The 24354-nt window shown below is 40.8% G+C and overlaps 1 protein-coding gene across 1 annotated transcript; it reads right to left on the reverse strand.

Annotated features, from left to right (window-relative positions):
• Nucleotides 1-4499: 4499 nt before the first annotated feature.
• TMEM30A (transmembrane protein 30A) lies at nucleotides 4500-21261 on the reverse strand. The gene is made up of 7 exons (XM_009564757.2): nucleotides 20866-21261; nucleotides 14173-14289; nucleotides 13437-13544; nucleotides 12218-12305; nucleotides 11634-11777; nucleotides 9763-9969; nucleotides 4500-5996 (listed from the first exon to the last, which is right to left on the reverse strand). Exons 1-7 carry the CDS (start codon nucleotides 21142-21144, stop codon nucleotides 5803-5805), a joined length of 1137 nt encoding a protein of 378 aa, XP_009563052.2. The 5' UTR covers nucleotides 21145-21261; the 3' UTR covers nucleotides 4500-5802.
• Between the last annotated feature and the right edge of the window lie 3093 nt (nucleotides 21262-24354).

Raw genomic sequence — 24354 nt, forward strand, 5'->3', positions numbered from 1 at the left:
GGATTGGATGTATTATTTAACAAATAGTTTTCAAACACTCAAGCAGCGCTATTATAGACTAACACTTAGAATACATTAATAGTGCTGCAAGATAGATTTCCATTCATTCCTCTTGCAATCTTTCATCTTATGAGTGCATATAATATTTGTGTTCTAATTTTTATATACTTAGTTGCATTTAGATACTGTCAAAAGGATGATAATCCCCAGAGAAATTATTACTTTTTAGTTTCTGTTGTGTGGACCATTTCCTGATGTCTCTGAACCTGAGCTTCAGTGCTACTGTCTGTCAAAACACACTTTTCAGCAGAAAGGCCATACTTAAAGCCTGGCATTGGTACCTGGTTACATACTAATTAAAGCTATGAGATGACTGCTCAGAGCAAGTGTAGCTCACATCTTCAGTACTGTCTGATTTATGAAGAAATGAAAACTTGAGTGGAAGAGACATGGCAACTCGTCACCTCAGGGGGAGGATGTTTCACTAGAAGTAAACTCAGACTGCTTTCTCCTAACATAATGTTTTGCATGTATCATATTGAAGAATAATAAAATTATTAAATACTCACTGTTAAGCAGTTTTGTTTGAGCCAGAATGAAAACAAGGTTGCTACAGAATCACAGAATCATTTAGGTTGGAAAAGAGCCTTTAAGATCATCAAGTCCACCACTAAACCGTTTCCCTATGTTAATAAGCATTCGTGACAAAAGAAAAGTTTTAACTCTTAAACCAATAATAGAAAAATATGTAAACCCTGCTAAAGAGATCACACAAACAACTGAGGTAACATTCAACCCAGCTGTTTAAGGGGAATCTCCTGGTATAGGACAGCTGAGAATTACAATCTTTTAAACCTCCTCATGAGTCTTGCCCGCCCACTGGTTTAATTATTTTTCATTATTTACTCAGTTGAAAGCTACATTGTGTACAAAGAAAGAATTTAGTACTGTATTCTCTCAGTACAAGCATTTTCCAAGTTACTTTGAGTTGTACAATACACTAAAGTTGCATTAAAAGAACTTGCTGACAGAAAAAAGATTTATTCTAAAGTTTACAAGCATCTGTCATGAAGCACACACTAACTTCAGCTGCATTAACTCCAGATCTCAGTAGGCAAGCCTGGAGACAATCACGTTTTTATTTTTTCCAAGAATATCACCATCCAATCTTTCCCATTTTCGTAACAGTTAACTAGGTCATTAATTACATTCTCAAACTACTTAAAGCATATCAACATTTTATTTTGCAAAATTTGAGCGCAATCCACTCACTCAGGTGCAAATTCAACTAAAATCATACAAAACTCTGGCACTGTTTGCTTGAGTTGTTCCTTCTATGCCCATCTTTATCTGAAATCAGGGTCCCAGCGAGAAAGAACTTCACTGACCTTCTTTCAGTTTGTTGGTTTTTTAAAACTTCTTGAGCTTCATTAATTATTGGCTTATGCTTTTATTCCTCTTTACTTTATTCCCAACAGGGAACGAGAAAGATAATTTTCCAACTTCAGACTTTGTCACAACAGTTGGTATAACTCAAGTGATGGACAGCATTACTTAATTTTCAAACACAAGTTGAGCATGTTTGGAATGGGAGGCTTACAAGAAAGCAGTTTCTTATATAAGACTCGGGTCATACAAGGACCTGCTAATTCTTATCAGAATTAATGGACTTTAGTCTTAATTGAAACAGTCAAATATGATTAGACTTTACATTTAGGCATAGAAGGCAATACAGCCATCAGAACAGATTCTGCGAGCTGGAAAGCACGGTATTTTTACATGAAAATACTTCTGCTGATCTGAGGGAAACGTAGTACTACTACTACAACAAAAAAACCTTCTTACCACTGGGCTTTCACACTGCTAGGAGCAGCCTCTTCCATAAACTGGCCGCATCGCCAAGACAGCAGGAATAGCTTCACCTTTTTTTTTCTCCTACTTTGAAAGTGAGAATTTGAAGCAGGCTGCTCAATACAGACAGGTATTCCATATATGTAACATTTCAGGCTGTTGCATTTGTTTGCGTGTGAGAGTTTTGTTGTGGTCTTCTGTTTGTTTGTTGCTTTTTTTTTTTAACTCGCTGACCCGGTCAATGCAAAACCCCCATGGAACTGGCTTGATTTTAAGACTGATGTTGCTGACCTTCCTGAAGGCCTTTGTGTTGATGCCCTTTTCGTTTCTAACTCATCATAGTGACTTTGTTCAGTTACAGGGAACACAAATATCGAACTTCCATAAAAAACAAACTTATGTAGTACTTATAAGGGTCAATCACAAATGATCAGAAACCGTATTCTTGTCATGGGAACTTTGAAGGATCAGAATTGTTTGCTGTGTTTCAAGATTACTCTGTGGTTACACCTTGCCATCTTTGGTAATTATATCGCATCAGTAACTTTTCAGTGACCATAGGTACATTCTGCTTTACACTTAGTTACACTTTTCTACTTACTTCAACTCAGTCTTGAACTTTTTTTTTGTCTACAGACCCTGTAACCCTTATTTTCCACTGCAAATAAGGCTTCTGAGAGAAAGGTGCAGCCAGTAATGCCTCCTGCGAATCCAATCCAAATGTCAACCACATTCGTTGCTCTAATTGACAGATGCAGGTAGATACATATGCTTGCAGATGTTACCTGACCCTAGACTGTCATGGCCTTTCCTCCCATGGAGATTTCTGTTAAAAGAAATAAAAGACAAGTCTTGCACTCTTCAAGGTTTAATATTTGTAATTAAAGCAAAACTATGCTACTGACAACCTAGTTTCAGTACCAGTGTGACGTTGGGGAGCAAAAGCTGTGAAGTACCCTTGACATTCCAGTTATAAGCTGGTAACTCTTCCCTCCGATTTAAAAGCACAACCGACAGCTCCCCAAATAGCCGACAGTTAAAATACCTGAGGTGACAATCTGCTTTGCTACAGGGATGTAACACAAAGGAAGGTGGTTTCATACAAGAGAATTTGGTTTGCTCTTGCATAAGACAGGGACATTCCTACTTTCTCAAGCTACTCTCTCCACGGAAGATTAATTCCTAAGCAGACCTTTGTAAAAGGCACTGCCTCCAGAAACTTATGATCTCTCATGTTGGGCACTGCCTCACTTGGGTATGGCTTGGAAAGCACCAAACCAGCACTTAAAAGCAGAGGCTTTTCTCTTTGCGTTTCTGAACTCTGGTAGCAAATACCTCTGAAGGATGCCACTGGAGAACAAGGTCACAGGTGATCAAATTCAAATACAACACATGACACTGAACACCAGGACAGAGGCACTGACCTGAGAAGTGTCAGACAGGGATGCTGCGGTTTCATTTTTGAACACGTGGCATATGGGCAGCTTCTAAGAAATACAAAATCCACAGATCTCCAAAGTTATGAACATAGCATCAAGACAAACGAGCATGAGTGAAGAAAGAGTTTACAAATTTGACCTAGTATTTTAAGCTCCTCGGGCACACAGTCTCAGGGTGATGGAACACAGAAACAGACTGCACAGGGAGGTTGTAGAGTCTCCTCCTCTGAAGATACTCAAAACCCATCTGGACATGTTCCTGTGCAACGTGGTCTGAGTGAATCTGCTTTAGCAGGGGAGTTGGATTGGTGATCTCCAGAGGTCCTTTCCAGCCCCGACCATTCTGTACTGCCTGACAAGTACTTACTGCTACAGCCACTCAGAGCTTAATTTTAACAGAAACCAAACAGACAGCAATTCTTATCTGGTGCACTTCATTGAAAATATCAAAGCAGCACTGACAGGTATAGTCAGGCGAAAAAAGGTAAGGCATTGAAACATATTTTAAGGTAAAGATACAAAAATACTTGGTTTTTAAATTTGAACACAGCCCTAAAAGCAGTAACCGATACTTGGGAAAAGAAGGATTATGGATGAAGCAGAATATATTTGCATTTCAAGTGCCAAACACAAAGTTCAAAAATCAAAATATTTTAATAACTAGTAACTGGGAGACATTCCCTTACTTACTTACTGTATTTTGCATTAGCAGCTACTCTACAGATGAAAGCCAGTCTAATATTTTGCGTGAGTTTTCTGCCCTGCAATATACAATAGTACATACCCTTAGTCTATAATTCCAGCAACATGGACACAACACTGTAATTAATATCTTAAAATCTTTTAACTGTTTAAAGTCCTATGCTGCCACATTGTATTATGCAAACAAATTATTAGATGGAATTACAGAAAGCTAGCACACTGGAAACGCTACCTCATTCCACAGTTTATAAAGGCTTATACAATTAAATGGCTAGCTTAAAAAGATTACACAAGTAATTCAGTGAACGGCCATGGGTTTGTGATAAATTAATGGTGGTGTTTAAAGCTGGCTGCTATAGATTAAGCTATTGGACCGTGAATAAATAACTTCTTGTAACAGATATGCAATCCTAGATATACAACTTGCTTAAAACTCATTTGCACTTGAGAAAACATCTCTTCATCCAGATGAACGTAACTCCATGTTCAAGAATAAAATACAATATCTTATTAAATGGTTTGCAGAATTTATTAGGTCTTTAATATACTCAATGCTTTCTCAACTAATCGCATATAAAGAGATCTCCACCATATACATGACAATTTCTGTGCATCATCCAAAAAAAAGTCACCAAAAATAATATTTTACAGGTTACAGTTAAATTTTAATGAACCTAAAGTGAACCCCTTTGTACTTTAAGACCTTGACCTGCACATTGCTTCGAACTGCAATACTTAAATTAGGTTTCACAGCAAGCCCAACCTGCATTTCAGTGAAAAAAACATTTCAATTTCTATAGTTTACTGTCTTTAACACCGCAAAAAGTTAATGTGGGGTTCACTCCAAATAAGAAAAAAGTGTATCACAATTCCTTTACAAGAAAGCCTGCTCAGCATACACATGCCCCAATAAAATTAGGAAATTCCTCCAGTAAAAGGAATTCACCCAAAACTGTGAATGGAAAAAAACGCTTTAGGTTCTGAATTAACGCTTGGAGCTGCTCACAGAAAGCAAAATTAGCAAGCACAATAGGTAAAGTAGTACTGGGCATGACTTAAAGCAACGAAAATTTGAAAAAAGCAGATTCTACCCAAAACAAACATTTCCCAATTTAGAACAAACTTTAAAAGGGACTCACACAGATAACTAACACATAGGTTTTCTGATATCTTCATAGGGTACTAGTTTACTGGCCAGGCACATAGATTGTAAATATACAACGAATGTAACAAGTGCTGAAATTTACACAGCACTTAAGGATTTAACATAAAAGACGTGGGCAGGACACAGGAAAAATATTTAACAACTTATATAAATATATTAAAATCTCAGCAAAAAATGTAAAAGCCCATGCACACAAGACAGTAAATTGAAAAAAGCATTTAAGACTTGACTTTTCCTTTCAACAGCACTGACACCTGAATTCCAGAAAGTTAACAATTTACAGTATCTTATAACAGTCTTTCCCCACACAATCTGTATGTACTGAATCATACTGATATTACACAGCACAGGAAGAAGCAGCAGATGCATCAAGGGAACAGGAGCTATATGCATCGCGTGGCCTGCCCAGTTAGAGGCAAATATCAGAACATTGTTTCTGATATCGGCAGAGATACAATCAATAGAGCTAATTGTATACCCGTCACTTTCAAGAGTTGATCCACAGTACGGGGAAGGGGAGCTTTAGATTAAAATTATGTACCCAGTTGCAGAAGTGACAGAAGCAGAGATTTATCTTTCAAAAACTGGGTCCGTTCTGGACTGGCCTTGATGCACATGCAGTACATTTGGTTTCAGAATACAAGACTAATTTGGAATGTCTGCACTAGTGTTTCGATTTCCATATTTGTGATGGATGATCAGCAGTACTACTCCCAAGAAAAAGCATATGGACCCAACAGTAATGTAAGCGATTCCAAGAAAGGGATTTTTGCCTCCCATCCACGAGATGGTGCTTAGGATCATTCTTTTTCTTCCATCAAAACTGTGTACGGGATAATCTGAAAAAACATATAGGAAAACAAGAAGCAAATTTCCAAATCTAGCTTTATGTAATCAAGTACATTAAAATTTTGGATTATTTCACTCAAGTTCCAAATACAAGCTGCTTGGAAATGCAAATATGAAATATTTAGTTGTCCTTTCAGGCTAAGGCTAATCTGGGCCCTGTCAGCTACTCCAAGAAAAATGCCACATTAGGCACATAGAAAGTGTTAACCATTTTTTAAGGGAAAAGTAAATGCATGATTCTGTGAGGTTTTGAATGCAGCTTCAATAAGTGGAGGAAACTGAACTTTAATTCTTCAATAAAAGTTAAGTAAAAAATGACTGTTCATTCAATTTTATACAGACTCCCCACAGTCTTGCAAAGGAAAACATCGCAGTAGCTATTTCAAAATTGTTCTTTAGTGCTTTAAAATTTTAATAATTCAGTAACTATGACAACCTTCCTCCACTAGTCTCCTGCACTTCTAGCTAGTCTTTAGTTTGTCCAAGACAGAAGAATAGACCTCCCACCCTTTTTACACTTCTGGATTTTTCTGACCTCCAAAATCAGTCTGCTCTTCATTGTCATTACATCCTTAAGTTAAAGTTCTCAAATTTCTAGGCTACCAACTACCTCTGCTCTTTCCTCTTTCCCGTGCTTCTCTCAATTCCTTTACAGCACCCAATCGACCTGATTTTGCTCTCATTTAAGCTACTCAATTTCATTTTATATGTAGGTCAGAAGTCCTGGTCCTCATGGGACTTCAACCACTAAAATACCTGTTGGAGGCACAACACAGCAGGGCATAAGCAATCTAGGAGGCTGCTGGAATGTACTGATGATAACTTCCTTCTCCAAGTGATACAGATGCCAACAAGGAGAGGTGCTATGCCAGGTCTTGTTCTCACCAACAAGCAAGGGCTGTTAGGGAGTATGAAGCTCAAGGGAAGCCTTGGCTGCAGTGGCCATGAAATAATGGAGTTCAAGATCTTTAGGGTAGTGAGGAGGCCGCACAGCAAGCTCACTACCTTGAACTTCAAGAGAGCAGACTTTGGCCTCTTCAGGCATCTGCTTGGTAGGGTACCATGGGATAAAGCCCTGGAGGTAGAAGGGCCCAAACTCAAGAGTGATGCATCCCAACAAAGAAGAAGTCAGCCAAAAGTGCCAGGAGGCCTACATGTTTGAATAAGGAGCTCCTGGACCAACTTAAACTCAAAAACTAAGTCTACAAAGGGTGGAAGCAAGGGCTGGTAGCCTGAGAGGAATATAGAGAAATTATTTGAGCAGACAGAATTAAATCCAGCCAAAGATGTCAAAGACAGCAAGACAAGCTTCTATAGGCATAGCAGTGACAAAAGGAAGACTAGGGAGAACATGGGCCCTCTCCGGAAAGGAAGGGGAGACCCGGTTACCCAGGAAACAGAGAAGCATAAGGTGCTCAGTGACTTTTTTGACTCGGTCTTCACTGCCAAGGGCTCAAGACACACCACCCAAGTCACAGAAGGCAAGGACAAAGACTGGGCGAATGAAAAACTGCCCACTGTAGAAGATCAGATGTGAGACCATCTAAGGAACCTGAAGGTGCAAAAGTCCACAGGACCTGATGAGATACATCTGCGGGCCCCAAGGGAACTAGCTGATGAAGTTGCCAAGCCACTCTCTATCATATGTGAGAAGTCACATCAGTTCGGTGAAGCTCCCGCTGACTGGAAAAGGGGAAACATAATTCCCATTTTTAAAAAGGCCAAAAAGGAAGACTTGGGGAACTAAAGGACAGTGAGTGTCACGTCTGTGCCCAGCAAAATCACAGAGCAGATCCTCCTGGAAACTCTGCTAAGGCACAGGGAAAATAAGGAAGTGATCAGTGACAGTCAACATAGCTTCACTAAGGGCAAATTGTGACTCTCAAATCTGGTGGCCTTCTCTGACGGGGTTACAGAATTGGTGGAAAAGGTAAGAGCAACCAACATAATCTACCCAGCCTTGTGCAGAGCATGTGACACTGTCCCATATAACATTCATCTCTAAACTGGGGAGATGGATTTAATAGATGGACCACTCCATGGATAAGGAATTGGCTGTAGAGTCACATTCAAAGAGTTGTGTCTAATGGCTCAATGTCCAAATGGAGACCAGTAACAAGTGGCAGGGTTTGGCATTGGGACCAGTGGTGTTGTTCAACATCTTTGTTGGAGACATGGACAGTGGGATTGAGCGCATCACTCAGCAAGTCCCCCGATGACCCAAGCTGTGTGGTGTTGTCAACACGCTGGAAGGAAGGGATGTCATCCAGAGGGACCCTGACAGGCTTGAAAGGTGGGCCTGTGTGAACCTCATGAAGTTCAACAAGGCCAAGAGCAATGTCCTGCACATGGGTCGAGGCAACTCAAAGCACAGTTAGAGGCTGGGAGGAGAATGGACTGAACGCAGCCCTGAGGAGAATGACTTGGTGTTTTAGTTGATGAGAAGCTCAATATGAGCCGGCAATGTACACTTGCCACCCAGAAAGCCAATTTTATCCTGGGCTGCATCAAAAGAAGTGTGACCAGCAGGTCGAGGAAGGTGACTCTCCCTCTCTACTCTGCTCTTGTAAGACCCCATCTGGAGTACTATGTTCAGCTCTGGAGTCCTCAGCAAACATAGGGACCTGCTGGAGTCGGTCCAGAGGAGGGACACAAAGATTGCTCTGGGCTAAGTCTCCAAGGACAGAGTAATCTGACAACAATACGTGAAGCCACAGTAGGACCCAAAGTAAACTCCAGGCTCCTGAATGAATGTTAATTCCTGCAGGCATGAAAAATGTCTCTCCCAGATAATCAATACCCTTCAGTGTCCAAGCAGCAATTAACTGTCCATAGGAAAGCACAAGAAGACATCAAAGAATTAGTAGTGCATATGCTGATGAGTAAAAATGCACGCTGCTAATGGGCCACATTATCCTCCTAAGGATGAATAAAGCGTGCCCATAGATAGTACCGTGCAGAAACTAGAACCTGGCTGTTACCTAGGCCTTTTAACAGATTTCAAGGTTTATCAGCTCACCTGAATGCTAAGCATCACCTGAACTATGCTTAAGTGTCTTCCTGTCAGCCAAAATGCAGGCAGCCTGCCCAAAAAAATCATCACACGGAAATGCTCCCATTCATAGACTTCAGCCTCCATCCCACAGGAGGCAGCTAGTGGGGACCACAAGTACCCATAAACAACATGGGCAAGAAGAAAGTGAATGACACTGACCATCCACTAGTGAGAATTCAAGTTAAGTGTACACAGAATACATTAGTGTCTTACTGCATAAATTCTACACCAAAATCTTCCCTAGGATTAACACCTCAATTATCTCCTCACAAAGGCCTTCTCTAAAGAGTTGATTATTTTTTTTTTTCTCCACTGAACTGAATGTTTTTATCCTTGTTAAAAATTGTACTTTTATATGAATGCAGTCTTATATGAATTACAAAATAGCTTAAGAATGTTATGTGTAAAACTGCACTTACAGTAAAGACTCTATGTCTAATCCATTCATTTCATTTATGAAACTTAAAAACTGAACTGAATTTTGCAGTCTAACAGGCTACACATGTTAATTTTAGAAAAACTTGCATAGTACTAGATGGTAATTATTCTACCCCGCTCTCACTACCAGTTTTCAACCACAGCTCAATATGGTCTTTTTTCAAAGATGGTAAGAAAAATGGCTAGCTCACACTTGTCCAAGTATACACCTGTGTAATCCAGCTAAGGTCCTTAGCTGCTTTCTAAGGTTTTTCAAAGGATACTGTATGTGATAACCAAAGAATATTTTCCAGCCTGTAAGGTAGGGTGTAAATTATTCTTCCTTTCGATGAGACGATACAGCTTGCGAAACGTTGGCAAAGCAGCAGTACGCATCCACACAATGAAATCTTCATTGATAAAGCCGTTGTTGTCAGGCTCCGAGTCCAGCATATACACTGGCTTGGGCCAGTTTACAGGTTTTGTTGTGCCTACAATTAAAACCAAAGTATTTTTAGTACAGGACTAAGTAATGCACTGGCTCATCAAAATTCATTCTAATATTACAAAAAACATATCAACTTCTAAACAGCATGAACAGACAGGTTGGCTCACTACTATTGCAAGAATTGGGCCACTTAAGAACTTTACTTTGCAGCTTAAATAGTACTTCATATCCATTTATTTTCACGACAGCAGTGTCCATTTGTTTAAACAAATTTGCCTCCTCTACATATTTATATAGTTAGGAAGTCTTGTCTCAATAAGATTACTTCAGTGAGACAGATCTCCATTATGATGACAGCTCCTCTGCTCACTTGTTGAAAGAGTTTTGACTACCGCTTTAGGGACTGTGAGCAAATAAAATTATGAACACTATTTTAGATGATGCCACACTAATGCTTTTGCTAATTTTATTGGAAATACATTTTGACATGGTATTAGGGTGAGGTATCTGCTTTTCCAAGGCTGACATCACACTGGTAATTTGGCTGTGACTAAGCCAGAAACCCACATCAGGTTAGACCTGAAATTACTACACAGCTCGGATAAACACACACACCCCTTAGAGCCCTGAGAAAGACTATTTTCAGACACTGGTAGCCAAAGAAAACTTTGGTTTACCGAACTCTATTTAACCTAACAAATGAGAGAAATCAGTCACTTCTATTCATGAAAAAGAACGAGGGTTTTAGATTACTTTGCACAATCTACCAGCAGAAACATTTAAATGAAAACTCCATATGAAGATTAAATGAAAACTCCATATGTTTGATTAAACAATTGCATGATTTCTTTTCGAGTTAAATCCAAGCACTACAGCAGTTGTACTGGTTTTGGCTGGGACGATGTTAATTTCTCCATAATAGCACGTATCCTGCTATGTTTTTGTTTTGTGATGAAAACAGCGTTGACAGCACACTGATGTTTTATTTATTGCTAAGGATTGCTTACACAGCCCAAGGCCTTTTCTGCTCCTCACACTGCTCTGCCAGCGAGTAGGCTGGGGGTGCAAAGAAGGCTGAGAGGGGACAGAGCTGTGACAGCTGACGCCAAGTGACCAAGAGGATATTCCATTACCATATCACATTGTGCTCAGCGATAAAACTGGGAACCCAGAGACAGGCAGGGGCTGATGCTGCTCAGAACTCAATGGTGGCTAACAATTGTCTGTTGCACTACTTATATTTCTTGGGTTTTATTTTCCTCCCTCTTTCTTGTTTGGGTTTTTCTCCTTACAATGTGGGTTGGGGTTTTTTTTAACTATTAAATTGTCTTCATCTCAACCCACAAAACTTCTCACTTCTCCCATTCCACTGGGTTAGTAAGCAGCCAGCTGGGTTAAATCATGACAGCAGTGCAGATATTAAGGTCTTCTGAATATTCAAGGTGAAAAAATATCAGCAATTTTAAAAGAGTAATTATTACAGTCAAGGTAAAACCAAACTCTTCAACATGAAATTTGCAGCTTTCATTATTTAAAGACCACCTTTCTAGATAGCAGAGTAGACCTTAGCTTGGATTTCCTCAGAGAGCCACAATATTTTCAATTAGCAAGTTCACTAAAATTCCATCAGCTGGTTAAAACTCACTGGAATAAAAATGTGTTTGAAGTGTTTTGTTGTTCTTAAAATTTCACAAATTTTTTTTTTACCTTGGAAAAGTGCAGTTAAGTTATTTCCATCTCCTGTAGGATTCCTGAACTTTACATTTTTATCTGTCCACCACGCAATGCCTTTTTTAATCAAAGTAATAGGGATCCTTGTGTCATTATCAATGCGATATAATTCCAATGTATCTAAGAAGAAAATCAAATTAGAAAGCGAGTTGGAGAAACTTTAATTAGGCAGATGATCCTGAAAGGCAGTGAAAAAACTACCTCCAAGAGAAACAAAACAAAGAATTGGACAAGGTATTTATTATCTGCCTATCACAATCACAAGCTGTTCTGTAAGAATCAATGTATATTAGGCAGTAGCATATTATACATATGATATCTATATGTCTACACCACAGCAGCTTCTCACAACAGTTATTTCCATCTTTTGAACACTATCAGATTAATTAGCAATTTTGAAAAAAGCGACAGCAGTACAATATAAAATTCTGAACAATTAAGAAGTGTTAATTCAAAACAAGCCTGCAATGTCTTTACTCAGAACAATTTGCAACACAACATGAAACATTCACTGTACCACAAAAACATCTAAGTGATAACTTATAGTTGTGTTACCATACCATTAAACATACTGTTGGCAATAGCTCCACAAGGAGCAATGGGTTTGTCCTCATTCGTGCGATAAGGCTCACATTCCTTACTTGGATTCTGATAGTCAGAAAGAAAAAAGGCAAGTGAGTCTACACTAGTTTATTCAACTAACCTATTTTTTACTAAAGTACCTCAGTAACGTGTACATATTAAAAGTACCACAAAAATAACCTTTTCGTAAGTCAGGTTATTTACAAATAATTTAGCATTCAGTACTAGTTAGCATGATTGATTTTTTTGTTTTAAAAGCAGGAATAAAATCTAAATAAAACATGAATAAAGTCAGAATCATCCCATCATAGTCATATGAAAAATAAGTTTTTCTTGGAAGCTATTAGAACTCTCTTTATATCTTGTTTATATCTTCCAATATAAACAGTTTTCCAACACGAAGTACTCAAGTATTCTTAAAGGTTTTTTTCAGTACGTATCACTGTTATAGAAAATAAGGCTATAAGAAATCAAGTGTATCATAAAACACAAAAGGCTGCAGGGATTCCAACATCATGCTAGAAGTGCAAGCAGAAAAAGTCCCACCTCCCCCCAGCAAGTCCCCATGTCAGTCATCAGATGTAACCTACTGGAACTCCTCTTTTTTTAAAGTTTACAGGTAAAAAGGGAGAATTATTCTTTCTGGAGCAAGAACCCAATTGTATTTCCACTCCTCACAACAATTTCCACTCTTCCAATTTCCTCGTAGGAAAAGGAGAAGTTTGGCCTGAAACCTTACACAGCACCTTGAACAGAATGTGCAGTACTGGTATTTTCCAATATCGCTGATGTTCAATATTGAACTACAGTCTACAAAAATGGATGCATTTAGCTGCAGGATCCAAATCAAGTGCTAGGTAACCAAATATTATTTTACACTAAGAACGGAAACTTCAGACAGAGCGGACACAGATAGTTACTACTGACTGAAGATAACAAGACAGTTTAAAACTATATAAATTTGAGAAGTGATTAGAGTACTGCATCGCTGTCCAATTAATGAAACAATGGACATGAGATTTTACAGTATTTTACTCAGTTATTTTCTGTAAACAAAATATGAATTCCTTCTGGTTGTCTTCTGTTACACAAGAATTCTAGTACCTCATTATTATTAAACCAAATACTCCACTTTGTGGTGATTTATGCAATAGTCAGAAGTCAGTTGCTTATTAATAACCAAGCATGAATACCTACAAGTAGTGAACTGTTATCTCCATTTAGCTGGCTGTCATCTCGAGATTTCACATAACGACGATGGTTTTGATAGAAGTTGGAAAGTCCATAATACATGAATACATTGCTCTACAAGAAGCAAGATGAGGCAAGAGGAGATTTAATTCGCACAAAGTTTAAATTTTAAGCTCTTAAACTCTGCTTTTACTCTACAGCAACATTCATAAAGTAGGAGTCTCAATCCTTTCTTCACACTGAATACATAAGAGTACTATCCTAACATAAGCTGGCGTCCCGAAGTCAAATTGTACCAACGTGATATAAACTACCAGAATGATACTCATCATCACTAATCCCAACACCTATCTTGTCCGATGTTAAGCACACAAACCTCATTATTTGTCTCCAGTTTGTTAGAAAGCTCTGGTATTTTCAAGTCTTGTCAACTTTTATAAATCACGCTGGGATAGCGGATCTACTTGCCAGCTATGTGACACACACAGTAAGTCTAAATGTGTAGAACACAAGCATTTAATGTTGTACATTTATAGATAAACTAAGACACTTAAAATCATATAATCCCTGCTACTGAAAAGGCATATAAAAATCAGATCCAAGTTCATAGGAAAACTAGAAATATTCCTTTAAAATGAAAGAAAAAAATAAATTAAATACTTAAGTGATACAGTTTTCCTATCAATTATGAAATAAACCATATAAACTGTTCTAATTTGACTTTGCACACAGTGGAGCATACCTCAAATGAATGTTCCAGTGTGAAATCGATGGTGCAAGTACAAGGGGGTGTGATGTCCCAGGACACATTTAAGCACTTGTGGCAAGGACTAGAAGGCTCTGTTCCTGTGTAGTCAATCTATAACAGAAAAAAAAAAGTCATTAAATTACAGTGGGAGAGTAAAGAAAATGGATTAATAAGCTGAAGAGTTGACGTGGTGTTTATTTCGCAATCTTATTACACATCAACTCCAAAAGCCCATTCTGCCCAATCTGATGATCTCAAGAGGTCCCCAACAACCTATGTGATGTTGTGATTCTGTCTATACACTCAATTTCAGCCTCAAAAAAGTTTAGCACTGAGGTGGGCATTGATGCTGGATGAAAACAAAACAAAAAACCAAAATAAACAAAAAAGAACCCCACACTAAAACACCAACAGTGAATACTCCAGACAACACATACACTATGACAAGCAGATTTGAGCTTTTACATGCCTTCCAGAAAGTTTTTTTTTTTAAAAAAAAGCTTAGATATGAAATAAAAAAAATTTGCATTAGAAAACTTGCTTTGCTGACCATTTTTACCCATTAGTCAGAAGACTTAAATATTTGTTTAAAAAAAATAAAATCACATCATGCCCAAGAAGTCTCTTAAAGCAGGGAAGATGAATATGCTAGTATAGATGGACAAGGAAGGTGATCAGTGTTTATCTGGCTTATATAATTATTATTCATCTTTAACAGTGTAACTCAAAACATGCCAGTATTTTAAATCTGTACATACAGGCTACCTGGACAGTATGTATAATGTTCTCAGCAGCCATCAGCTCGCCCTACAGCCCAAGCCACCTGAAGTCCCTTGACCACATCAGCTCCTTGTCACGTACAGCTCCAAATGTAGCAGGAGAAAGCTCCCATCTGCCTGTAAACTATGTGTTTCAACACTTACCATCAACTTCCTATTTAGTATTTAAATTCAGCTTGGTGCAATGTATACCAAGTTATGACAACAAACTGATTTAACAGCAGTATCATTTAAGCTACAACATCTACATAGTTTCATGAAAGGCTGCTGCTGTTTTGCCCTGATTCATGCTTGTAGTGAAATGCAGTATCAAGAATTAAGAGTGATTTAAGATCTATCCTAATACCTGTATTAAGGTTAGCTAAAACAAACATGTTTCAGGGTTCAGGAAACAACTAAAGCAAATTTTCCTCTGGATGTTCAAGGTCTCTCTTCCTGTGATTTCTCTGATCTCCATTAAGCTGCTGACAGAAGAATTAGTCTTCCCTCAGCACTTTTAGTATCTGCTCTGCTGCCAGACTTCTGACTGATGAGACCTACACCCTAACGAGCCTGTCTGAAACAACTCAGCTTCAGAAGCTATTAGCTGGCAGAGAGAGCATCAAATAATCTTTGCTTCCTTTGCTGACCAAGATATTGAGTTTATGCCGATCTAGAAATAGCACTACTGCAGCAGTCCTGTTTCACTACAACAGACAGACTACCACTGCTCTCAACAAACAACGCATGTCATTTGTTCAAGGCTAACTTGGTGGTTTTTTTTCCCCCTGCTAAAGTAAACTTGAACAATCATTTCCTTTAGAAAGAACATAAAACTGCAGATCCTGAGCTAGTTCTTTAGTGTGGAGAGAAGTTTTAGATCAAGAACAAAACTCAAATACTTTAAAGCTGCGAAAGGTCTAAAGACTTCACTTAAATTATAATTGGTTAAAACCTATGGAGCATGAAACTGATGTATATTGAGACAGAACCATGCTTTTGACCACTGACACCAGCTTCAATGCTATCCAAGAGCTTTCCTGTACAGTAGGTGCTAACACAAGTGGTTTTTTCCTGCATTGACATTTCCAGGCTACATCAACAGATAGCTGAAATTTAAAGGGATAGAGATATCTGTCTTCATCTCTCAACAAAACAAGAAAAACAGGACTTTTGAGAACTGAAGGACTCAGTTGGGGGTCCAATACAGGAATCCAATGGACCCACTGTTATGTCCCCAGGGATCACTCAGCAGCTGAGGATGACGAACCTACACAGAGTGAGCTGTTCCCAACAACTGCTGATCTGAGGAGCTTGGGTACATCCAAGCTATCTGGCACCAGTGCTTTTTCAGGCTGTTGAGTCCTTCTCAGTTGATTTATGTTTTTGCAGTACAGAAATAACATATTTACTGTATATACACATTCTCAGAACCATTTGTCATTTAGGACACTTCATACACTGTCACGTGATTATCCTATGCTGCTTGGCCACTTCTTGCATAAAAGGCATCCCATAACTCTGGTCCTTTTTGCTATCTCTCTCTGTATGACTTATTAAGTTCTGTATCATTTTTGAGGTGGTGTTACTGGAACTGCTCACAACACTGAAGATGCATGCAACAGCAACCTACTCTCAGTTCTTCATTCCTAGTAATGTTTTAAAGCCTATCTGGCTTTTCAACTATGATTATGCATTTCACTGCAGCAGTTATAGCTCAAAGATCTCTTTCCTACACAGTTAATGTTTTGGATATTCCTCCATTTTTTATCACATTGTCATATGCTCCATCAATGCTTCCTCCTTTAGTATCATGGCAAAAATACATATTTACACAGCTGATTCTTATTTGCCACACAAATGAGCTATTTTCATGATGGACCCAAGATAGAGGGCTCTTTATACCCTTTGAAACAGTGAAAAAATACTAGAGAAGAACCAACACAAAAAAACCCTATAATGCTAGTACATTTAACTGTTGGAAATCTTCCGCATTTTAGTTCAAGAGAGCTTATAAAGGAAATCAATGGAAAAGCTACATTTTGCTGCTCAGTCCTTGCACCTGTATGACAACAGTACTGTTCGCAGAGCTACTAATGGCTGCAATATTGAGTTTCAGGGAAGAGTGATTTGAACTACATAAATATGTATTTCAGGCACACAAATTATACATCCTACTCAATTCCAAAAGGCTAAGTTTATGGGCAGATATATACATGCACACATACTTAACAAGTATTCTATTGCCTAGGAAGTGGGAGTAAATAACTACCTCTGCTTCCTTCCACAGCCACATTTTCGAAAGAGCTTAGTCACTGCACCTAGCTTCTAGATGTCTTGTCTCCCAGAGCTAAATTTACAGCTAATTTTGAATAACATTTGGGGGTTGCTAACAAAAGACAGCAATACAAAGCAGGGACACATCTCAGCAAAGCAGTAGGGGGTGGCAGTCTTAAACTGCAAACCTCATTGGTGTTAGAGCACAAATGTTGGTCCATAAAACACTTCATCTACATTTTGGTGCTGCAACTATAAAGCCTTTTTTTATTTAAACTTTTATTTTTTTTGCAAAAAAAAATTCAGCTGCTTTTAGAATAATAACCCCACTCATAGAATTTCTGCATTATATAAGGCTCACAAAACACACGTGAGGATGAGAGAACAGAACGCAGGCTTCCCCACTCTTACCTGTATACCCTGTTTGATCACACTCTCAGAAGCAAAGAACTCTGTCCCTCCTGTGCTCATGAAAGCCTAATGATCTGACTTGGAGAGCTTCAAGTGAAGTGACTGACACAAGTCTGAACCCAAAGAGTAAACCAACCAACCAAAACCATTCCCAATCTTGACCTATCTTGAAATTAGAAAGGGTGGCAGGCCAGCACCTGCCAACCATTTCCCAAATATAAACAGCTTTACTACTACTACTACTGCTTTACATATACAGTCTGACCGCACAGCGGAGCATGTGTCATGCTCTCAGTTTATCCATGGATTTTCATATGGGAACATCTAGTTTTTGGCTCCTCCTGGAACTTTTCAGGAGTACATGACTGAGCTGCTAAGCAACAACAGTACATAAAAATTCTGTATATTCATATTGCAACAATATAGGTACAAGGAGTTACTTACATTTTTGGACTCATGAAACTCTGATGCATTTCCTGTCCTTCTAGATCAACACAGAGCCAGTTATAATAAAAAAAAAAGGAGACATATTTACCCTATTATATTTACCTTGCAATCATTATGATCCAAGAGTTTCACTTTACTACAGAATTGGCTATTTTAAATGCAGTTGTCAAAAAAATCAGAGCTTGCAAGTATTTTTTTCTCTGTTTACTTCTCTCCATTGAGTATCCAGATGAAAACGTGACTGTATGTACTTTAAGTATGACTATAACACGACAATCTAGAAATCTGCACACCCATGACAACTTGACAATGTTCTCTAAAGTATTCATGTCAATTCTCAGATGTTCTGCATGTCCTCAAACCTTGACACAGGAACCAACTGCCTTTCAAAAGTATGCTTACACACAACATTGGGACACGGTAAGATAGGCTCCAGCTTTGCTGTTTTCTGCTTTTCCCTTTGACTTGTATTTTAGTTCTCAGCATAAAAGGAAAGTGAACCTTAAGTTTTCTTATATCATCGCTTGCATTTTAGCAGAAATATGAAAACATAAACCCATCACTGTTTGCCTTGGTATTTCTTTAGCTAACTGGGCTTCATTACCACACTGCTACCACTAGCCAAGCCACTGTCTCAAACACTACTTATTTGAAAGTGACAGCTTACTCTGATAACTGGAATGATGAGATCCATGAAAATCCATATTCTCCAATATAACAATCTGACAAAAAAAACACTATGCTTTTTTTCCCTACAATCAATTTTGGTCTCATTAACTCACTAATTACAGTTGTCAACTTGCTTTTCAAGGTTGTCCCCAAGCCCTTTGTGTTGTTTCCTTAGAACACAAAGTAATTCTGTTAGCAAAGAGACCTGTGATATGTTTTAGTTTTTGGTTAAGGTTAACACAGCAGAGATGTGGTTAATTATCAGATGCAAATGACTTGCGGTTTGTAAGTGTAATTAGAAAAAGCCACACTCTTCAATCTTTGCTTCCGAGTTTACTTTGAACACCCTGGTTGCCCATAAAGCATCTAAAACATTAAATCAGCAGTGCACATAAGAATTATAGCAACATATTCACCACAGAATTTTGTCCTGAAACTACAACTACTTTAGAATGTTTAAAGATTTATAATCCATTACCACAAGCTATCCCAAACATGACGCACATGTACTACTGAGAACTAAACTTGCACTGGCTGTGTTAATTAACATATTAACTTTGACAGAATCGTAAAATGGTTTGGGTTTGAAGGACCCATGAAGGTCATCTAGTCCAATCCCCTGCAGTGAGCAGGGAAACTTCAACCAGATCAGGTTGCTCAGAGCCTCATGCAACTTGACATGGAATGTTTCCACCGATGGGGCTTCTACCACCTCTCTGGGCAACCTGTTCCAGTGTTTCACCACCCTCGATGTAAAAGAATTCCTCCTAATATCTAGTCTAAACTAGATAAACTTTTTAGTTTAAAACAATTATCCCTTGTCCTATTGCTACAGGCTCTGCTAAAACGTTTTTCCCCACCTTTCTTATAAGCGCCCTTTAAGTATTGAAAGACTGCATCAAGGTCTTCTCGGAGTCTTCTCCAAGCTGAACAATCCCAACACTCTCATCTCAATTTTCTTGGGTGTTCACTGGGAAGCACTGGCAAGGCTGTCAGAAGGGCTGAGATCTGTGCAAAGGATGCTCTGTAAGCTCGATGACTACTCAGGGTGATTACTGGATGGTTTCTTAAAAAGCACACATGCTAAACCAACATGAAACAGCCAGGGCAAGATGTCTGTTTGGCACAGAAACTACCTGTCCATTCTGCCCAGTGCAGCAGGAAGGGATGTTGGTAGATCCGCAGGAAGGAACGGCCGCCTACAGCCAGGTGGGCTCCAGCACTGCTGACCCTCCCCAGGCTGGTGCCCTCATAGTGTCCTCTGAGGCTGCCAACCACTGCCAGCCCAGGCTCAGTCATACAAAAAGTAGTTACTATTACAAAAAAAGGGAATATTTTGATTTAAGCTAAAGTAGAGTTAAGTTTTCATCCAAGTAACAGTACTTTTCTGAAAGTCCGTCAGAATGTCCTTCTGATAAGATGGGGTTTTATAGCTTTTTTTTTTTAAGTACTGTTTCACCAGAAACTGTTGCACTCTTTGTTCTTTTAGAAATGATAACGTCTTGTGTTTAGTGACCTCTGCTGAACAGATGTGTCTTTTTGCATACTTCTGTTTGCAGCCTTTCCCTATCTCAAATGCAAGGTCAAGCAGAGAGCTGGAGCCAGCTCCAAATCAGCAAAGAGATCTGACTGTTGTGAAATTCATAAAACATTAAAATTAGACCTTAGAAAGTAAAAGAATATGCATAAGATTTCTGGGAAAATGTATACATATGCACGTAAGTGGGAAATATATTCTGTACCCAGCTCTTGTCTCGTTGCACAGGATCGATGCAGACCATAGCATGACTTGGGCTGGAAGCGCCCTTAAAGATCATCCAGTTCCAAACCCCCTGCCACGGGCAGGGACACCTCGCACCAGCCCAGGCTGCCCAAGGCCCCATCCAACCTGGCCTTGAATACCTCCAGGGATGGGGCAGCCACAACTTCCCTGGGCAACCTGTGCCAGTGCCTCACTCCCGTCACCGGGAAGAATCTCTTCCTAATGTCTAATAGAAATCACTCCCTCGCGTTGCCCTTTCCTGATAAAGGACGCTCGCTTCCTAAAACGCCAAAACAAGTCTCAGAGAGTTCATTCGCCGGCATTTTCGGTGTCACCAGGACCCCAGAGCGCCCCCCCGCGCACCTCGTACTCCCGGATGTTGTTGGAGGTGACGAAGATGCCGATGCCGATGGGGATGAAGATGAGGCCGATGATGAAGAAGGCCGGCAGCACCGTGCCCGCCGTCAGGATGGGCTGCCAGGCCGGCAGCCGCTGCTGCTTGAACGCCGTGTTATCCGGCTTGCGGGTCTTCACGGCGCCCCCACTGCCGCCACCACCGCCAACCGCGCCGCCGCCTGGCACCCCGATCCCGCCCGAGGGGTGCCCATCCGCCTCCTCCTTGGCGCTGTAGTTCACCGCCATGGCACGATCCCGCCGCCCTTACCGGCCCCGCCTCACCGACCCCGAGCTACACCGCACCGGAAGCCTCCGGGCCGGAAGCCCCCACGCCTGCGCGCGCGGGGATTTGGGAAGGGGGGAGGAGAGGCGGCAGGCGCGCGGCTGATGACGCGCTCCCCGCCTCTCCCTGCGTGCGCAGAAGCGGGGCACGTGACCGGAAGTTACCGCGTCTGCACGCCGGGCTGTGAGCAAAGTGGCACAGTGAGGCTTGAAGGAGGCGGCGGGCGCGCGGTTGATGACGCTGTGTCCGGCCACGCCACGGCACGGCACGCCCTCTCCTACGGCGAGGGGAGAAGGGGGAGTGAGGAAAGGCGGCAGGGACGCCGCTGCGCAGAATCGGGTCGGCCACGTGACAGGAAGCTCCGTTCCCCGCCCTTTCCCAACGAAGAGAGGGTGGGCCGCGCCCTCCCGGAAGCGGAGTGGCACGTGACCGGAAGCCATTTAGCTGCTGCGGGGGACCGGGGTGGAAAGGAGGTGTTGAGCGCGCGGGTAATGACTCACTGCCCGGCCGCAAAAGGGATCATGTGATCGGAAGCCATGGCGCATGCGCGCTCTCGGAGCATCGGCTGCCTGGAGGCTGCCTCGCATGCGCAGAAGCAGTGGCGGTGGCAGGGGGCTGTTCAGCCTACAGGAGAGGTGGTTCCGGGGGGATGGCAGAAGGTGATGTCTCCTTTGATCACCTCTGTTTGCAGTCTCTCCCTGTTTCAAAAACATAGTCGGACAGAGCTGCCTCCAGAGCTCCAAACTAGCAGGAGATTTAGCTGCTCTGAAGTTCATAATCACTTTAAAATTAGTCCTTGGAAACTAATACAACATGCATAAGATTTCTGGGGAAAATTATCCATATAAATGTAAGTGGGGGATATAGTCTGTAACTAGCTCTTGTCTTGCTGCACATGATTGATGGGAGATCGCTCCCTCGTGTAGCCCAGGCCTGATTAAAGGATGCTCACTTTCTAAAATGAGTCTTAGGAAGTTTATTTGTTGGCATTTTCAGTATCACAGGAGACCTTATAGCGGCCTTGGCCTTCCAGGACCTGAAAGGGGCTATAAGAAAGCTGGGAAGGGACTTTTCACAAGGGCTTGTAGTGATAGGATGAGGGGGTGTGGCTTTAAATTGGAAGGGGGAAGATTTAGATTAGTCATGAGAAAGAAGTTCCTCACAATGAGGAGGGTGATGATGCACTGGCACAGGTTGCCCAGGGAAGCTGTGGATGCCCCATCCCTGGAGGTGTTCAAGGCCAGATTGGATGGGGTTTTGAGCGGCCTGGTCTGGTGGGAGGTGTCCCTGCCCATGGCAGGGAGGTTGGAACTGGATGGGCTTTAAGGTCCCTTCCAACCCAAATCATTCTAAGATTCTAAGTCCAGCTGTTAGCCAAACATCACCTTTCCTACCAAACCGTGTTCTGAAGTACCGCATCTACACCTTTTTTGAACATCTTCAGTGATGAGACTCTACTGCTTCCCTGCTCAGCCTGTTTCAATGCTTTTCCTAATACCCAACCTAAACCTCCCCTGGCACAACTTGAGGCTATTTCCTCTTGTCCTGTCCTGTTGTTCTACTTGGTTGAAGAGATCAACACTCACCTTACTACAGCTTCCTTTCAGGTAGTAGTAGGGAACAATAAGGTCACTCTTCATCCTCCTTCAGGGTAAACAACCACAGTTCATTCAGCCACTGTGCATAATAGATGTTGCCTTTTATTTGCCTTAGGAGCTAACCCATAGGCCAGCAACGCGCTCTTGTGGCCAAGAACTCCAGTGGTTTCCTGGGTGCATGAAGAAGAGTGTGGCCAGCAGGCTGAGAGACATTATCCCCTCCCTCTGCTCCGCCCTAGTGATTCCCCATCTGAAGTCCTGTGTCCAGTTCTGGGCTCCCTGTTCACAAAAGGCAAGGAGAGAGCCCAGCAGAGCAACACAAAGATCATCGGTGACTGGAGCATGTATCTTACAAGGAAAGGCTCAGAGACTTGGGTTTGTTTAGCCTGGAGAAGAGAAGACTGAGAGAGGATCTTATCAATGTTTATAAATACCTAAAGGGCAAGTATCAAGAAGATGGGACCAGACTCTTCAGTAGTGCCCAGTGACAGGGCAAGGGGCAGTGAGCACAAACTGGAACATGGAAAGTTCCATCTGAACATGAGGAAAAACTTCTTTACTGTAAAGGTCATGGAGCACTGGAACAGGCTGCCCAGCAAGCTTGTGAAACCTCCTTCTGTGGAGATCTTCAAAACCTGCCTAGACATGTTCCTGTGCAGTGTGTTCTAGGTGAACCTGCTTCAGCAGGGGGGTTGGACTGGTTGATCTCCAGAGGTCCCTTCCAAGCCCTACCATTCTGTGTTCTGTAGCTCAGCTTCAATTCATTGAGTAGTAACCTCATGGAAGTCGTGTGGGGGTAAGCATGTGTGTCGCAGAAGAGCTACTGTGTCAGGCACTGCTCAAAAGAGCAGACTGCTCAGAGTCCGTATTTCCCACTTTATTGGCACTTCAAAATTTGTATTTTGTGAGGACAATGTAGTCCTTACTGTATAGAGAGAGCACAGCCAAAATCCACTTTCAGCAAGTATTTATCCATTTTCTTGATTTTAGGAAAAAAATAATTAGAACTACTTAATTAAATAATTTTATAAGCATGTAATTCAGTCTAAGACTTTTTAGCTGCCTACGGAACAGTTTCTGTAACAAATGCTCTTTGGTTCTCCAAAGTATCAATGAAGAGCACTCTGGGGAGCAAATGGCCTGTGCAGATGTTGTTTGTCTGTGGAGACTCAAGAGACCTCTCTTCATAGGACACTTAAGCATCTAAAATATAAGAATTAAGTTGGTGCCTAAATAATGGTTTAGAGTTCAAAAATTAATTTCATTCCTTGTGGCATCTGTGGTAAAACTGTATCTCATTCTTAATTTATCCTTCCCATTATCTTGTGGCCCCTACCTTTTGCTGTCATACGGCTTGTCCCTATTATCACCCTTTTCTGTATTATCTTTTGTTTTCAATTACCAGCCTCAGCTATGGTAACTTTTACTCCCTCAGCTTCACAGAAAAATCCAGTGAGGTGTAGCCTGGGATGCCAGGGGAACAACACTGCTCATAAACCTGTGCTGTGAGATGGCAAGGAATTTCTCTGGCAGCAGGAATCGGCAGTATCAGGAATTCACAAACCTCACGCTGCC

The sequence above is a fragment of the Cuculus canorus genome, chromosome 3 (assembly GCF_017976375.1).
Source record: "Cuculus canorus isolate bCucCan1 chromosome 3, bCucCan1.pri, whole genome shotgun sequence".
Taxonomy (NCBI): domain Eukaryota; kingdom Metazoa; phylum Chordata; class Aves; order Cuculiformes; family Cuculidae; genus Cuculus; species Cuculus canorus.

What these genes read in the sequence shown, in the direction of transcription:
- TMEM30A (XM_009564757.2), bottom strand. Translation starts at nt 21,144, where the DNA reads ATGGCGGTGAACTACAGCGCCAAGGAGGAGGCGGATGGGCACCCCTCG. An exon ending in CACTGGAACATTCATTTGAG is followed by an intron (nt 13,545 to 14,172) that starts GTATGCTCCACT and finishes TGCTTCTTGTAG; the next exon opens with AGCAATGTATTCATGTATTA. An exon ending in TGCCAACAGTATGTTTAATG is followed by an intron (nt 11,778 to 12,217) that starts GTATGGTAACAC and finishes TTTTCTTCTTAG; the next exon opens with ATACATTGGAATTATATCGC.